The sequence below is a fragment of the Ceratotherium simum genome, chromosome 1, assembly GCF_057802395.1.
Source record: "Ceratotherium simum simum isolate JZ-2026a chromosome 1, ASM5780239v1, whole genome shotgun sequence".
NCBI classification, from domain to species: Eukaryota; Metazoa; Chordata; class Mammalia; order Perissodactyla; family Rhinocerotidae; genus Ceratotherium; species Ceratotherium simum.
Window position 1 is genome coordinate 16,334,069 of NC_141900.1, and position 18,473 is coordinate 16,352,541.

At 37.0% G+C, this 18,473-nt stretch overlaps 1 gene segment (V, D, J or C); it reads left to right on the top strand.

Annotated features, from left to right (window-relative positions):
* Window positions 1–1,286: 1,286 nt before the first annotated feature.
* On the top strand, window positions 1,287–18,005 carry LOC147918139 (T-cell receptor gamma chain C region C10.5-like). The segment is given in 6 exon segments: window positions 1,287–1,395; window positions 10,984–11,311; window positions 14,823–14,884; window positions 15,138–15,185; window positions 15,464–15,511; window positions 17,667–18,005. Coding segments are annotated over 6 exon segments (738 nt in total).
* The last annotated feature ends 468 nt before the right edge of the window (window positions 18,006–18,473 follow it).

The following is an 18,473-nucleotide window of genomic DNA, read 5'->3' on the forward strand; positions in this document are numbered from 1 at the left end:
GAGCACGCGCACTTAACCACTTGCACCACCGGGATGGCCCCCATATTGATATTTATTATTTCTTTCCTTCTATGGATTTTGGATTTGGGGCTTCATTTGTTCTTTTTTTTCTTGTTCCCATAGGTGTAATGTTACAGTGTTTATTTGAGATTTTTCTTGTTTTTACAACTAGGCCTGTATTGCCATAATCTTTCCTCTTAGTACCATTTTTGCTGTATCCCATAGAATTTGATATGCTGTGCTTCATTTTCATGTGAATTTAGGTATTTTTAATTTCTCCTTTGATTTCTTCATTGATCCGATAGTTATTTGGTAGCATATTTGTGACTTTTCCAGCCTTCTTCTTTTTCTTTTTTTGTGAGGAAGATCAGCCCTGAGCTAACATCCATGCCAATCCTCCTCTTTTTGCTGAGGAAGACTGGCATTGAGCTAACATCTGTGCCCATCTTCTTCCACTTTATGTGGGACGCTGCCACAGCATGGACTGACAAGCTGTGCGTCGGTGTGCGCCTGGGATCAGAACCTGGGCCGCCAGCAGGTGTAGCACTTAACTGCTACACCACGGGGCAGGCCCCTCCAGCTTTCTTCTTTCAGTTGATTTCTAGTTACACATCTTGTGATCACAAAAGATGCTTGATGTGATTTCAGATTTTAACTCAAATAAACAATCTATTATTTCTTAGGAGATAGAATTCTACAAATCTCTTCTTTTATTCCAGGAAAAAAAATGTCTTCACAGAAATTTTTTTCTCCTTTGGCATTACCAGGTAAAGAATCATATTGCCAAATGATAAAAGTGCCCTTAATAAAAGTGAAGAAATTTCTTCACATTTCTCAAGTATGTTTGCATTGGCATGTTTCCATTTCAGTTACTGAAGAGTGTCTTCCTTTCAAAAATACATTCCCAAATTGCTAACGAAGCAACCCTGGTAATTGCGAGAACAAAGGGGCCTTTGCTTTGATGTAATCTCTGAGCAGTTTCAACACAATTGAACACCTGGAAATTAAAAAAAAAATTTAATTCACTGAATTCTTTTTCTAGTAATTTAGAAAAGTAGTTGGTTGACCAGTTGGGTTTGATCTCTTCTTTTTCTGCTCTTATTCTTTCCATTTTCCATCAGTGCTTTTCAATGATTAGTGCCTTCTTGGAAAACAGACGTTTTGGTCAATTTATCTGAGGAAAACTTATAAAATATCTGACGCCACAAAATTTATGTTCAGGGACTTCCAAAGGAACCCAGAAGATCAAATTGCCAGTACACAGTTTTTTCACTAATAGTTACATCATGAAGCTTAGGAGGAGGCTGAGTTTTTGTAGAAGGTGTAACCAGTGTGACAGATCAAATTGGATCAAGATATTTGGAAAAGGGACTAAGCTCATAGTAACTCCCTCTGGTAAGTAACGTTTTTCTATTTTTGCCCTAGTAATGAACAACTGATAGATGCTTTTTAGAAAAAAACAATGTAGGATCACCCTTATCTGACTGCCACATACTTGGCCTCAGCATAGGAACAGCAAGTTTGCAGCTACTAGTCACTGTATATGAAAACAAAACTACTTCATAAATTGTTTGTTCACATTCCTGCTTGTAAGCAGATTAAAATTCTACTTTTAGAGTATACACACACACAGATGATCAGGTCAGGCTAAAAATTATGATATTTTTTGGACCATATCTGTAAACCATTGTTATATGTTACTGGTTCAAGATACTTTTCTTGTAGACAGTCTTTAAGGTGAGAGACACATTTGTTATTTACTTCTCTTCTATATATTGAGATAAAACACAGTGCTCTTTTCTCACATTAACCTGCAAAACCTATGTTACTAGTTTTCCTCTCATCCCTCACAGCAGTGCAAAACATTAATTCTTAAAGTAAATGACTATAGAACATTGATAAATCTCACTTCTTATTACTCTAGCTTCTTAGAGATAGGCAAGATCAGTCAAAATTTATGTTATTACAAATCTTGACAAATTGTCTAAAGATGGGCCCATTTAAGGGAATTTGTAAGCCCCATAGTCATTCCAGCTCCAAAATCCGTGAAAAGAGTCTGCATGGTTTTACGTTCTCTTTTGGTCATTCATTCTGTCAGCAGTATTCATTGATGGCAGTTTCTGTGCTGGCTACTTGAGATAAATGGGAGAAGAAGATAAAGCTAGAACAAATCCCAGTGTTCCAAAACTTCTAGCCTAGTGGATAAGTGTTCTAACACCAACCAGATCCTCAGAAGCCATTCTCCGCCTGGGGATATTAACAAGAATTACCTAGTTACATCACTTATGAGTCCCTAAGGGGTGGAGATGTTAGATCCATTTAGTCTTTCTGTATTGAAAGACTTGTAATGATGTTTAGCTATTTTATTTTCCAAAAATAACAAATGGGGAAAAATTAACAAAAATTGCTAAACATATCATTTGGTGAGAGGATGATTAATAGCAAGTATTAAAATATTAACTGGGCAGCCATATTCAAGAATGTTACAAGATGGGGTTTTTTTTTCCTAAATTCTGTCCAGTAAATTTGCTCAGTCCTCATTTGCCTTAAAGAAGAAATTTTGCCTGAATGAGGGAGAATATCTCACTAGTATATTCTCAGCTTACTAGATCTATCGAAATGAGAGTTTTCAAAGAATTTTCACAAAGTTGATAAAACATTGAAAAATGAAAGAAATTATATATTTTGTTTTCTTTAGTGGTTGTGATCATATGAACAGGGAATTCATAGATTGAAAAGCAACTTTCTAGTCTTTTATTTTTCATCTGAGTACATATTCATGTAAACTGTAGCAATCAAATTAAATAATGGTGACATAGAAATAATTCATGTTGGTCCTGAAATGTTTTTAGGAGAGTCTGGTGCAGGGACATACATGGACTTTGATTCTGGGTCTATCATTCCTGTAAATTCATCATTTAGCAAATAAATTTTGATTCACTCATTATGGGTCTACTAAAATTATAAAAATAGCACTTCTCCATTATGAAAAAAATTAGAAAATAAAAAAATAAAGAAAAAATTAAAATTTCATATCAACACATACCTCTGTTAACTTTTTATGTTTCCATCCATTCGTTCTGCCTATACCATCTCAGTGAATGCTCTGAATATTAAATGAGATTAAGTAAGGAAATTACCAGCATGGTCAGTGATAAAAATGTGAATTCTCTAGAATTCAAATTACCACCGCTGGAATTCCTTATGAAATCAGGAGTACAGATAAGTACATTAATTACCCTCTAGTCTCCAGGTCACATAAGGACAAATGGTCAGTATTTGGATAAAACTTTCAATTTCTAAGACTAATTGCTACTTGCTTCTGAAAAGGATTAGAATATAATAAGCATTCTCTCAAACATTATTAGCCTGAATATGAGGTGATCTCTCATTTTCCAGTAGAACTATCTGGAAGAAAAAACAGAGGCTTTTGCAAATTGAATGTACTAATTTATAGTGATACAGATAAAAGTCAAATACCCAATTATATGTAATTTTCTAATTGCATTATAGCTACAAAGTTAAAAATTATATCAATACAAATACCAGTTGATAAATATTGCTCTTTTTGCCCTCACATTTCATTAAACTTTTGTTCAGAATCTTCACACACATCTGAAACATCTACCTTAGAGGAACTTTCTAGGTCATCTCAGGGTCTGAGTGTCTGTTCTGGCACCTCCGTAGGATGATGTCACTGGATATTTTGTCTAAAGAGACAATTATCTTATAAAACAAAAGGAAAGCATTTTTTTCATTTATTCTGTTATATTATAAATGTGCAACACAGGCATAAACTGTAGAAACTTTATTCCCAAGTTATAGTCACCAAATCCTTGTTAAGCTTCTTTATTTTCTTTTACCAGTGCTAGCTCCAAAACGAGCATTAATTGAGTTCATTTCAGGTGGAGATCTTGTCCAAGTAGTATTTTTTGATGACAGCAGAGTATTAGAAGAGCATCTTTTAATATGAGAAGTTACACAAGGACTGAAACATGAGTCAACTCTTGTTTTCTGAGGGGTAATTTTGGGAAAGCAAGCCTCACCTTACGTTCCAGGACTTTCAGTCTGTTTGAATTCTGCATGTCTTGTGTCTAAGTCACAGAGCTAGGATTTGCAAACATATTCTCCCATGTCTCATGTCATATTCAACTCAAACCTCACTAAACTATCAACCGCTGGGGTAGAAAAAGAAACAATATAATACACAAATTATTTATCATTTATTTCAACTGCCTATTTCCAAAATCTACTTGAGAAGACCTAAAATCAAAAACACAACTACAGGCGTATCTCATTTTCTTGTGCTCCGCTTTATTGTACTTCATAGATATTGCATTTTTTAAAAATTGAAGGTTTCTGGCAACCCTGTGTTGAGCAAGTCTATAAATACCATTTATCCCAAAGCATTTGCTCAGCTCATTTCTCTGTGTCAAGTTTTGGAAATTCTCGCAATATTTCAAGACTTTTCGTTATTTTTATATTTGTTACGGTCATCTGTGATCAGTGATTTTCGGTGTTGCTATTGCTTTGGGGCGTCATGAACCAGGCCCATATATGATGGTGAAGTTAATCGATAAATGTTGTGTGTGTTCTGACTGCTCCACCTACTGTTCCCCCATCTCTCTCCCTCTCCTTGCGCCTCCTATTCCCTGAGACACAACAATATTGAACTTAGGCCAATTAATAACCCTACAATGGCCTCTAAGTATTCAAGTGAGAGGAAGAGCTTCACGTTCCTCATTTTAAATTAAAGTCTAGAAATGAGTAAACTTAGTGAGGAAGGCATATCGAAAGCCGAGATAGGTTAAAAGCTAGGCCTCTTGTGCCAGTTAGCCAAGTTGTGACTGCAAAGGGAAAGTTCTTGAAGGAAATGAAAAGTGCTACTCAAGTGAACATAAGAATGATAAGAAAGCAAAACAGCCTTATTTCTGATGTGGAGAAAGTTTTAGCTTTCTGGATAGATGAATCCAGCCACAATGTTCCCATAAGCCACAGCCTAATCTAGAACAAGCCCCTAACTCTTTCAATTCAATGAAAGATGAGAGAAGTGAGGAAGTCACAGAGGAAGAGTTGGAAGCTAACAGAGATTGGTTCATGAGGTTTAAGGAAAGAAGCCATCTCCATAACATAAAAGTGCAAGAGGAAGCAGCAACTGCTGATGTAGAAGCTGCAGAAAGTCTTCCAAAAGATCTAGCTAAGGTGATTCATGAAGGTGGCTACACTAAACAACAGATTTTCAATGTAGATGAAACAGCCTTCTTTTGGAAGAACATGCCATCTAGGACTCTCATAGCTAGAGAGGAGAATTTAATGCCTGGCTTCAAAGCTTCAAAGGACAGGCCGACTCTCTTGTTAGGGGCTATTGCAGCTGATGACTTTATGTTGAAGATGATCCTCACTTACCATTCTGAATATCCTAGGGCCCTTAAGAATTATGCTAAACCTACTCTGCCTGTGCTCTATAAATGGAACAACAAAGCCTCAGTGAGAACACATCTATTTGCAACCTGGTTTACTGAATATTTTAAGCCCACTTTTGACATCTATTGTTCAGAAAGGAAGATTCCAAGTATTATTGCTCATTGAAAATGCACCCGGTCACCCAAGAGCTCTTATGGAGATGTACAATGAGATTTATGTTGTTTTCATGCCTGCTAGCACAACATCCATTCTGTAGCCCATGGATCAAGGGGGAATTTTGACTTTAAAGTCTTATTATTTAAGAAATACATTTCACAATGTTATATCTGCCGTAGATATTGTCTTCTGATGGATCTGGGCAAAGTAAATTGAAAACCTTCTGGAAAGGATTCACCATTCTAGATGCCATTAAAAACATTCATGGTTTATGGGAAGAGGTCAAAATATCAATATTAACAGGAATTTGAAAGAGGTTGATTCCAATCCTCATGGATGTCTTTGAGGGGTTCAAGACTAGTTGAGGAAATAACTGCAGACATGGTCGAAGTAGCAAGAGAACCAGAATTAGAAGTGGACCTTGAAGATGTGACTGAATTGCAGTAATCTCATGATAAAAATTTAATAAGTGAGGAGTTGCTTCTTATGAATGAGCAAAGAAACTGTTTTCCTGGGATGGAATCTCTTCCTGGTGAAGATGCTAAGAATATTGTTGAAATGTCAATAAAGGATTTAGAATATTACATAAACCTAGTTGATGAAGCAGTGGCAGCTTTGAGACGATTGACTCTAATTTATTTATTTTTTAATTTTTTTTATTTTTTTTAATTTTTATTTTTATTTATTTTTTTTTGTGAGGAGATCAGCCCTGTGCTAACATCCGCCAATCCTCCTCTTTTTTTGCTGAGGAAGACGGCCCTGGGCTAACATCTGTGCCCATCTTCCTCCACTTTATATGGGACGCCGCCACAGCATGGCCTGACAAGCAGTGCGTCGGTGCGCGCCCGGGATCCGAACCAGCGAACCCCGGGCCGCCGCAGAGGAGCGCGCGCACCCAACCACCTGCGCCACCGGGCCGGCCCCGATTGACTCTAATTTTGAAAGAAGTTCTGCTGTGGGAAAAAAGCTATTAAACGGCATCACATGCTACAGAGAAATTGTAAAAGGAAGAGATAATTGATGCCGCAAACTGCATTGTTGTCTTATTTTAAGAAATTGCCACAGCCAAACCAACCTTTAGCAACCACCACCCTGATCAGTCAGCAGCCATCAACATCAAGGCCATACCCTCCACCAGCAAAAAGATGACAACTCGCTGAAGGCTCTGATGTTTAGCATTCTTAGGCAATAACGTATTTTTCTTATCTGAGGAAGATTCACCCTGAGCTAACATCTCTCCAATCTTCCTCTATTTTGTATGTGGGTCACTGCCAGAGCATGGCCACTGATGAACTGTGTGGGTCCACACCCAGGAACCGATCCGGAGCCGCTGAAGTGGAGCCTGCCGAACGTAACCACTAGGCCTCGGGCTGGCCCCCAGAGGTTTTTTTAGTTAAAGTACGTACATTGATTTTTTTAGACTTAATGCTATTGCACACTTAATAGACTACAGTTTAGTGGAAACCTAACTCATATGTGCACTGGAAAACCAAAATATGGTATGACTTGCTTTACTGTGATATTCGCTTTATTCTGGTGGTCTGGAATCAAATCTGCCATATCTCCGAGGCATGCCTGTACACTCAGACCATGAAACACAAAAAGAAGATCAAAACCACCAAGGAAGGCAGAAAACAGAATATCTGTGATTATCTAGCAAGAAGCAGAGGGTCAAATTTTATGCTCAGAGCTAGGAGAAAAAATGAAGTGGAATTCATAGTTTTCATTAACTGATGAAATGAAGCACAGTAAAATTTCAAATAGGCCATGTTTTTCCCACCATAGTATTAGAAAAGGACTTCAAAGTATGAGTCCTTTAGGAAGAAAGTGAAGTAAAAGTGTGGACATTGACTTTAACATCCATTTTGTAAAACAGAAGAAATTGTCTTTCAGCAAACCCATTTTATCCCCCCACTGCCTCAATGCTATGGGCATCATAACTTGAATGTCAGCCACAGATGGTGACCCTCAGCAATATGGTCATTTAGTGATCTAATGTGACAATAAGAGGATTTGAGGACAGACATCCTGCCATCTCTCTAGTCATTCTGCCTTGAAGCCCACTGCCAGGAATTTCAAGCTGAATTTTCCCACGAGCTGGAAAGATGTCAGTTTCAGTCTGAAATTTCTGGTGAAAACTCAAAATGCAAATAGGTTGTGTTCTTGATTAGGGAAAGAGCCATTTTTTTGGACAACACGTGTGAAGCAGTTCCATATACTGACTGCATATTATTAGGCTTTAGCTAACGTTCCCTTTGATTTTCTTAACACTGGGAAGGCAGCAGGAAAGACAATGATTCCCTGTTAATTGGGTGTGTGAAAGGCACATTTCCTGTGTTTATGGCTTTGAGAATTCCAGGCATATTAGAGCAAAGTGGAATGCAAAGGAAGGAACAAATCTTCAAGCTTTCTTGCCATGGATCTAATTGCAACCCCAAAATACTGAATCCCGTATATGAGTGCATGCTTGGTCCCATGAGATTAAAATGTCATGTTAGAGCACACAATCCTCATGAAGAAATTGTTAATAATAATGATAATAATGACCATAATAATAATTATAATCTCTATTTCGATAGCATTTTTACTCAAATGAGCTTCATGCTCATGTTTATCAGAAAAAAAGTTTAAACTCATGCAGAAAATAGTCAAGATGTAAAATCAATTATAGTAGAAACTTGTCATAAATTTTAAATAATATTTAAATATGAAATAGCTATAATGATTTATTTCATAAAGGAAAAATTACAAGAAGAAACTAGAAAACACAAAGTCAATATCAATAAGTTAGTTTGAAATATCATACTTTAAATGAAAAATGTAGTTGACATTTAGTAAATTTATGTAGAATTCATGATGTTGCATCATAATAAAATGTAAACAATGCAGGCAAATATTATTTGATTATGCAGATGAATGTATATAAATGAACGATAGAAGTTTATTTTTTTACCTGGTTTCCATTCTATGCATCATGAAAATGACTTTGACCATAAATACACTATTAATAAGTATTAAACAGAATGCTTAAAGGAATAATGTGTAATATAATTATTTAAAATATAGGTACTAACCATATACAAAAAAGTACACTATTTAATGCTCACTTAGCTATTACACTGAAAAAGTAATGGAAATGTGAGATTCATTTTGTTTAAAAAGAATTAAACAAAGAATATAGGTAAAGAAAAGGGACAGGATAAGAATAGTGTGTTATCCTACTGAAATTTTTCAATTCAGCATTTTATTTTCAATTTCTTTACTATAATGAATCAGAAGTATTCTTGTGAAGAAAAAAAGTTCCTAAGATGAAAACTAGATTCTTTAGTATATTGACTAAGGACTAAAATTATTTAAATATAATGTATGATTGAAAAATTAATCTTATTTTATATAACATGATTTTAAAATCAAAAACAAAGTATAGGGGCCGGCCCAGTGGCGTAGTGGTTAAGTTCGCACGTTCTGCTTTGGCAGCATGGGGTTCACCGGATCAGATCCTGGGCGCAAACCTACTCATCGCTCGTCAAGCCATGCTGAGGTGGCATCCCACATAGAGCAACTAGAAGATGTACAACTATGACATACAACTATCTACTGGGGCTTTGGGGAAAAAAAGGAAAAAAGTAGGAAGGAGCTAACATCTGTTATCTCAGGGTGAATCTTCCTCAAAAAAATAAAAATAAATAAACTCCTTCTGTAAATAGAGTCTATAAAAAATGTATAAGGTTGGAGAAATATAGTGTCCTACTGTCATAATGAAAAATACCATTTACACTAAAAGCAAAATGTATAAAATTAAAATAAGCACAATATGACCTAACTGTATTTACAGCATGAAAAAACCCTCAACATTGTTTGCTTACTAATTTACTATAAAAATCAAGAGCTTTGCTATATAGGCAGAAATTTCAAGAATTTTTTTTCTATTATTCTCAAATAAGAAATCAAATTCTTCTTTTCTTAAGAAATTGCCGATTGAATTATTTAACTCCAAGCTAGCCCCAAAGAGAATATTAATAAAGCATTTGTGTCAAGGAAATCAAACTGAAAAGAGTTTTGACATTTATAATTCCCAATGTTAGATTCACAATAAATGTATAATCAACTAACATTCCAGAATCCAAGGGACATGCCTTTGTAAACTATGATGTTTTGTTATATATTTCGACATTATGTCTGCAAGAGACTCTGGAACAGTGACATTTAACATTACACCAATTATATATATACTTTATTCAGCAGGTGAAAACAAAGAAAATAGTGGAGCTCTAAAACACTTCAGCAGTCTTACAGGGTAGACACAAATTTTGGAGGAGACATTGAGAGTCAAAATATGGTGTATTCTTAGTCATGCTTTAACATCAAGAATTTCCAAAATAAAATGTGTTTTTTGTGAACATATTCTAAAGGGAAACAAAATTCTGATAAGTGTATTACTTGATAAGATTGATATAATAGCATTTCTGAAAATAATGAATCAATGTTTCAATAGGAGTTTTTGAAATACAGCTATTTTGCTTCTAAGTTCAAGGCATTGTGATATAATTTGGAGGTGCAGCTTAAATATTGCCCTATTCAGAAAGCTGGGGTGGTTCAGATGTGGAATTGCGACGTTATATAAAATTAGACATTAAGTACGAGAACTCCCTTACCTCAGAACTGGGCATGAGATCCACATTTGAGCTAAAGGCCGACTTGATTGTCAAGTACACGTGGAAATGGATTCCCATTAACAAGTGACCGTGTGTTTTTAAAAAATGAAAAATTTCCTCCTCATATTTATTTATATAGCAAATAAGATGAATATGGGTGCATTCCAGAAACAGTTAAATGAACAGCAAGGTTTCACAAAACTGCAGACCATGAGAAAGTGTTATTTGGCCAAAAGAGCCTAAGTTACAAAATTCCCAGGATGGGAAAAGGGAAGTACTTTAGAAAGTACTAAACATTCTCATGTGTAGAGAGATTATCAAAGTTACCTCATCTTCTCTCCCATCCCCACCACCTACCTACCCACCTTGAAAACATGCTCCATTATGATAGGGACAAAAGAGATTTTAAAAAATACGTGTGCTCATGAACGTTAGATGCCTTGAAATGCGGCAGTTAAAAGTCATACTCCATCTTAGCGTGTGGAGAAAGAACAAAAGCCACATTTTAATACAGGCTCTGCCACTTATAGTTGTGACTCTGGGCAAGTTACATAACCTCTGGAAGCTCTTTTCCTGTTGAAAATAAGAACAATAAATACCTCACAGTCTATTGTGGATGGAAGGCCACGGTAAGCACTAATTCAATGGCAGCTTTTCTTCCATTTACTATATGCACTAGGTTGTTCCGGAACAATGTTTGTGCTTCTCTAATGATTCTTTTTAACTGCTGTTCCATTTTCCCCCACAGACAGAAGCCTTCCTGCAGACGTTTCCCCCAAGCCCACTATTTTTCTTCCTTCAATTGCTGAAATAAATCTCCATAATGCTGGAACATACCTTTGTCTTCTTGAGAAATTCTTCCCAGATGTTATTAAGGTATATTGGAAAGAAAAGAATGGCAATAGAATTCTGGAATCCCAACAGGGAAACACCATGAAGACTGATGACACGTACATGAAATTGAGCTGGCTGACCGTGACGGGAACGTCAACGGATAAAGAACACAGATGTATCGTCCAACATGAGAATAACAAGAGAGGAGTTGACCAAGAGATTCTTTTTCCTTCAGTGAACAAAGGTATGTATATATAAACATAACCTCCCAGAACACTTTTTTTCAAAGGGATATCCCATTTTTTCTATCATGTATTAATGAAAAACAAACACAAATCTTTCTTAAATGTTGTTGCACTTATTGGTAGCATAAATATCCCTCTATTTCCTCTTAGAATTAAAATAGTATAGAGTTTGGAAAACAGGAAAAGAAAAGGATAAAATTCCTTAACTTTTCTCTGCCTCAGTTTCATCAACCAAAATATTAAGGTCTCAATCTTGGTTTTTAGAGTTATTGATGGATTAAATGAAACAACATACGTGAAAGCACCTAGCAATTTAGCACACAGGAAATGCTCAAAAAGAGATTCCTCTTTTGATGAACTTACTGGATCAGGAAATAAAGCAATTATACATCTTTCTGGAATATTCTACTCAGTAAACAAAGTCACTCTCACTTTAATCTTGCTATGATCAGAGTATAAACGCAAAACAATGTTATTAGGTGACAAACTTGTGGTCTTTTGATAGACCCAAATTGTGGCTCAAGAAAAAATAGCATAATTTGGCCATTGCAGTTTTATTATGGTCTTAGGTTTTCTGAATTTGTATTTTATATACCACCATAAGGTAAAACTTCATAATTAGACTTTGGATGAGGCTAATGCGTACACACATACTTTCATTCTACATAATGAATGTATTTCTTGCCATTGGTAAATGCAGGTCAACAAACATTATTGCAGACCTAGCCTGTGCCTGGCCTGGTAGGGATGTGTGGATGAGCACACTGGGATGAATTAATTCCCCAAGGAGGCTGCACTACAGTAAAGAGAATGTATTCTTTTCCTAATCTCTCAAGTTCACTTGTGATTCAGGCATGATGTACCAAAGGAGTCCTGGCAGTGGTCCAGTAGCTCACTAGACTCAAGACTTGAAGTCCTGAGTATCAACACAACAGACCAAAGGTCCCAGAGTGCCCATCAGAATGAATTAGTTTGTACTTTTCCCTGTTGTTAACGGCCCTTTTGAAGCAGTGGGGAACAGGCACACAACAAAACGTGCGAAGACCTGTGCTGTGCACCAGTCGAATTTCTGAAGTCAGGCTTTATCTTCTCAGATCCTCAGTTTCTTCAATGATCAAATTATGTTCCAACACTTACCTTGACTTTCTCCTGGGGCCGTGATGAAAAGTAAATGTAATAATGTCAGTGAAAACACTTGATTTGAAAACGTAACATGATATATTTATTTATGTACTTATCGTATTTTTTAATACTTTCCTAAAACTCACTGATATAAAATTTAAAAACCAGCTCTAATTTACTATTTCTACAGCTGAGAAACAGAAAGTAAGCAAATATGCAAAGCACACATTTAATGTAACCACCAGGCTGAAGTGTCCTATTAGGTTTGATTTTTCTAGTGACTAGGGAAAGATAAGAAGTATAGTAAGTTCCATGGTGATGATTATTATAGAGTTCTAGTTCATAATGTGTTTTACTTGGCACCTACTTTCTGAAACAAATGCCCCCCATGGCCTTCTCAGGGCAACAAAGCTAAGGAGGACATTTCTGTTACTGTCATTCTACAGCAAATTTCTAATGCTGTTTCCTGGGAGTTTTTTGTTTTTGATAAAAGTTAGGAATATAACATGGAAGCACAAATCAATGAAGTCATTTTGAAGAGATAAAACTAATCTGGTCCAAGTTTTTCACCAACCTTGACTGAAAAAGAGAAGTTATGATATGTACACAGATTTTATTATGAAAAATTGTTACTTTATTGTTTTTCCTCAATTAATGCATGGTAATAAAAGAATTTTATTTATCTTTTAATGAAAAAGTCACTGTTAAGAAAAAGAAAGAGACTTCTAAGACACATTAAAGTCATTGTTGCATATATTTTAACATCTAAACATGACTATGTTACTATTTTTACTTTTGGAATTTATTCCAAATCCTATATCTCAAATCAAGTTTTAGAGTTGTAAAAAACATATAGCTCATTGAGTGCATAAAATTGTATACCAGATCCACATCCATATGGACAAGATCACATCTAGTAGAAAAAGAATACCAAAACGATTGATTCAACTCTTGTTTTCCTCTATCCAGCAGTCAATTATCTTTTAAAAAAAATTTGTTTGTATGTTTGCCTTCCTTTTTTTTTTTTTTGCGTTGTTATAAGCCTCACCTCAGGTTGTATATATTCAAGAAGTATAGATGTGATTTAGCTGATATTTGGAAAGAATTACAGTGAAATGTTGAGTTCCTGTAATAAAATGTTCATTACCTAAAAATATTTAACATATTTTGAAGAGAAGATGTTTTCAGTGTTCACAATAGTGGAATTATGTTTTTTCTCTATAGATTATTTTCTATTTCTATGGATTATTTTTACCAAGTACTTTCCACATGCTGTACCTCACTTAATTTCCCACAAGGATCCGTTGAACACTGGCTCTGCTGTCAGGGCTCTGACTCTCAGCAATTACATACACTCTCAACCTTGCTTCCTCATCTGCAACAAGGAGTCCTCCAAACTACAACTCACTTCAGGGTGACTGGAGCATTAAAGGACATAACACATGTGGAGCATTTAACATAGTGCCCGGCACAGTAATAATCACTCAATAGCTATTACCTGCTTTTCTTTTTGGTGAGGAGGACTAGCCCTGATCTAACATCTGCTGCAAAACCTCCTATTTTTGCTGAGGAGGATCGGCCCTGAGCTAACATCCATACCCATCTTCCTCTACTTTATATGTGGGATGCCTGCCAAGCATGGCTTGACAAGCAGTGCATAGGTCCGTGCCTGGGATCGGAATCTGTGAACCCCAGGCCATCAGAGTGGAGCACACAAACGCAACCACTACGCCACTGGGCCAGTCCCAATAGCTATTAGCTTTTATTCACATGGTTGTCATGGCCACAAACACCACCGTTCCAGAAAATCACGTGTATGAGTTGGGGATATTGGGATACGCATGCTTTGGAAAGGTATGCCTGATTTCCTTTGTTTAGATGGGAAATTTGCATAAACCAGACTCCTTCAAATCTGAGATCCTGTTGTGGATTCTAAGATTTGATGAGTTGATTTTGGTAGCAACTCTTCATGTCAGCATCGTGTGCTGAAGACTGTAGAGTAGCCACATTTTCGGTTTATTTTTCCATTCAACAAGTATTTCTCCAACACCTCTTTTGTGGCAGTCACTGTGCTAGGAGCTATGAGTACAGAAGGAAAACAGGATAGTCTTTAATATTACCAACCAATTCTAATAAAGAAAACAATGTATCCTTCATGAAGGTCAGCATCTTCATGTGCAGAAACACAGTACATGAATTAGATCTACTGAATTGCATAGAATCAGGTGAGCTACTCCTGTAATCATAGGGCTCATATTTTTAAGGAGGGTCTCTCTGTCAGCGGATTGTATGTGTGTGTGCATACACACATACTCATATAAACAGATACACACCCTGTCAAATAATGGGCATGAATAATTGACTAATACTTGCTCTCATTTCTTCTGGTTGCCACCTCAATTTTCACTACTGTCGATTCCACAAAGGCTTATCCGAAACATAAAAGCAGTAAGTGATTGTCTATGTTTGCCTCTCTGTCGTGCTGTAGCCTTTTTTTCCCTCCCGATCATCTTAACTTTGGCACTTCTCAGGCTTAAAGTAGAAAAGACCAATTATTCTTGGAATTGTGGGACTCATAATTTTCATATTTTTAATGACTATCTCTCTTGTCTCGGCATATTTTATATATATACACACACACACACACACTTCAGGTAATGGGCACGGACAATTGACTAATACTTGGTCTCATTTCTTCTAGTTGTCACTGCTACTGATTCTACAACAGCCTCCCCAACAGAGGAAAGTGGTAAGTTTTGTACACGCTTGCCTTCATGTCATGCTCTAGCAATTTTTTCCCTCCTGATCAAATTACCTTTTGAACTCCCTGGTTCATAGTAGATAAGACTAATTATTCCTGAAATGGTGGGGCTCATATTTTTCATGAGTATTTCTCCTGCCTCTCTTTGACATATTTTATATAAATATGTGTGTGTGTATATATATATATATGTACATATACGTAAATATCAACTGTCAAATAGCAGGGGTGAACAATTGACTAATACTTGCTCTCATTTCTTCTAGAGGTCGCTGCTATTAATTCTACAAAAGCTTGTCTGAGAGATGAAAGCAGTAAGTTTTGCATGTTTGCCTTCATGTCATGTTTTAGCATGTTTTCTTCCTGACCAACTTAACTTTTAAACTCCCCTGACTTAAGGTAGAAAAACTAGAATGGCTGGATGTCACAGAATAGACTGAGTGATACTTTAAATCAGTCCATCCTTTCCTGGGAGTCATCTTAACCCCATAAATGCTGGTTTGGGGATGAGATGACTGAATTAGTGGGTGCAGTGATAGGCTCTGAATTATTTCGACAACGGACTTCATTCATTTGCATGGCTTTTGTTTCTAATGACTCAGGAATTTGTGACATCAACGTGCTTCTAGATTTTTTTTTGAAGTCTTTGGTCCTTGCTACTAGCTAATAACATGAACTGAGAAGTACTGAGAGCTTCCTGTACAGAAGGCATTGTGCTGGGTTTCGCATGCATTTTCTTGTTTAAGTCTCATAATACTCCTAGGAGGTGGTATGATATTTTTTCCCCATTTTATAGATGTTGAAAATGAGATCAAGTTAATTAGGCCCTTGCACCAGACCACACAGCTAGATCTGGGGTTTCAACCTGGCCATCTGAGTTAAGAGTTCATACACTTACCCAGTCTTCCTTTCTTCCTCTAAGATACAGTCTTAGAACAAGAAACCCCAAAACCAAGGCCCTGAGACACGATGGACATGGTGGGGGGTGGGTCTGTGCATGGGATTCACAGTATCACTGAGCAGACTGAGCAGTTCTTTTAATGATTAGTTACATCAAAATAGGAAAATTACTTACATTTTCTAAGCAAGGTTTTCCTCATCTGCCAACCAGGAATTTATACACCTAACTCAGTTATTGAAGAGATAAAGTCACCTGTGTGGAATGTCTAGTATAGGGTGTCTCATTTGGCTGTCACAGAATCAGTATTAGTTTGAAGCCCTTTCTCCCTACATATGTACAAAAAAAGGGACTAGAAGTGCTGGCTTGAGTCCTGCTGATCTTTCCTTCATTTCCAATATCAAGGCAGCTCTGGACCTCAGCGAACACCTTACTTGACCAAGAGCAAGGAATTATGAGCACATTACCTCTGAGTTCCCTTTCTACACAGAGTGCTAATGATTCTGGAGTTTTGACTCCATCAAGATAAAACACGTTAAAGAGTAATTTCCACAGGAAGAGACTTGGCATTGTGGTTCATTCAATAGCCAGACTGGCTTGCCATCATTGTCATTAATTATTTCTTGACATCATATATTTCTTTGAAAACTTCAATGGTATTAAGAGCAGATATCCTCTAACATCATAGTCGCAGTGAGGGACGAATGAGCCTTGACTTCCTAAAGTTTCAGAGAATTTGGATTAACCACTCTCTTCCATTTTATATAATGCCCTCTTTACTAACACTCCCACCCACTGCACTGTGAATACCACCAAATTTCCATGGGTTGTACCCTTCATAGGAATCACATTGCATGCACAGCATGTAATGGCTCAGATGCTTCTGAATCAGAATTCAACTTTATATGTATGCTTAATGTTTTGATGTCTGGGGAATTTATTGCACTTGGAGAGGCAGAATTACAGAATAGCTAAGAATGTGTTCTTTAAATTCATGGTGCTGGGATTGAATCTGGTTTCTGATACTAAATGCATGACGTCAGGCAAATTACTTCTCTTTCTGTCCTCAGTTTATGTGAAAAATGGGAATAAAAATGATAAACTCACAAAATAAAATCTCATAAGTTATTATAAAACTTAAATATGATTAAAGCTTTGCATGCAAAGCTCTCAGAACAAGTGTTTGGCGTTTGATTAGTGGTTAATGAATATTAGCTATTATTATCACTTAGGGACATCGTGGGAGTGAAGAAACGTTAAACGTTATTTGTCACAAATACTTTTTTCCCATTGGACTCATTCATTAAAAATACAGCCTTACTTTTTATATTTTGGAATATTCGAAGTGAATTTAGCAGAGGTTGTTGTTTGACATGTCCTATAAACTGGATTCTGATTTGTCCTGTTGTTGTCTGTGGTGGTGGTGGGGGTAGATGTTTACTTTTAGGTTTTGGTGGTGTGGGGTGTCACTGCAATGTAGGTCATCAGAAATAGATAACTGTGACCACTCTCCCATTAATATGTCCCACCATTTTTGAAGAACAGTCAAACTAACCAAAGTCTTCTCTTAGACACCCTGCAGCTGCAGCTCACCAACACTTTTGCCTATTACACCTACCTCCTCCTCCTCCTCGTGAGCGCGGTCTACTTTGTCATCGTCGCCTTCTGCCTGTTAAGGAGAACAGCAGTGTGTGGCGGTGGAAAGAGTTCGTAACAGAGGGTGGCATAAAGAAGACAACTTTTCTCCATTGTTTATTCTCCCTAAAACTGTCTCCTGAGGATCTAGCTGGGCTTTCTCTCTGGGTTTGGGTTATTTCAGTCACCTGTGTATTTTTCTATTATGTCAATATTGCAAAAATTTTTTTTTTTTGAGGAAGATTGGCCCTGAGCTAACATCTGCCAGTCCTCCTCTTTTTTCGCTGAGGAAGACTGGCCCTGGGCTAACATCCATGCCCATCTTCCTCCACTTTAATATGGGACGTCTGCCACAGCATGGCCTGACAAGCGGTGCGTCGGTGCATGCCCGGGATCCGAACCTGCGAACCCCAGGCCCCCGCAGTGGAGTGCGCGCACTTAACCGCTTGCGCCACCGGGCGGGCCCACAAAGATGTTTTTTTACACCACTGGGCAAACTGAAAATTTCACTCTGTAGCAACAATGAATTCTGCCATTACTCAGGGGCAGGGCTAAGGGATAGTCCTTTAGCAACACTCTCCATGATCTCCATCAGCTGCTCCAGCAACCCAAATAATCATGCCTTCTGAGTACAGACAGCATGCAGCTTCTAGTCATGTCCCTTACGGCCATTTAACCAGATGACCACCTTGAAGATTTCCATTTTTACACATCCTTAAGTTGCCATCATTTTTCCTTGAATT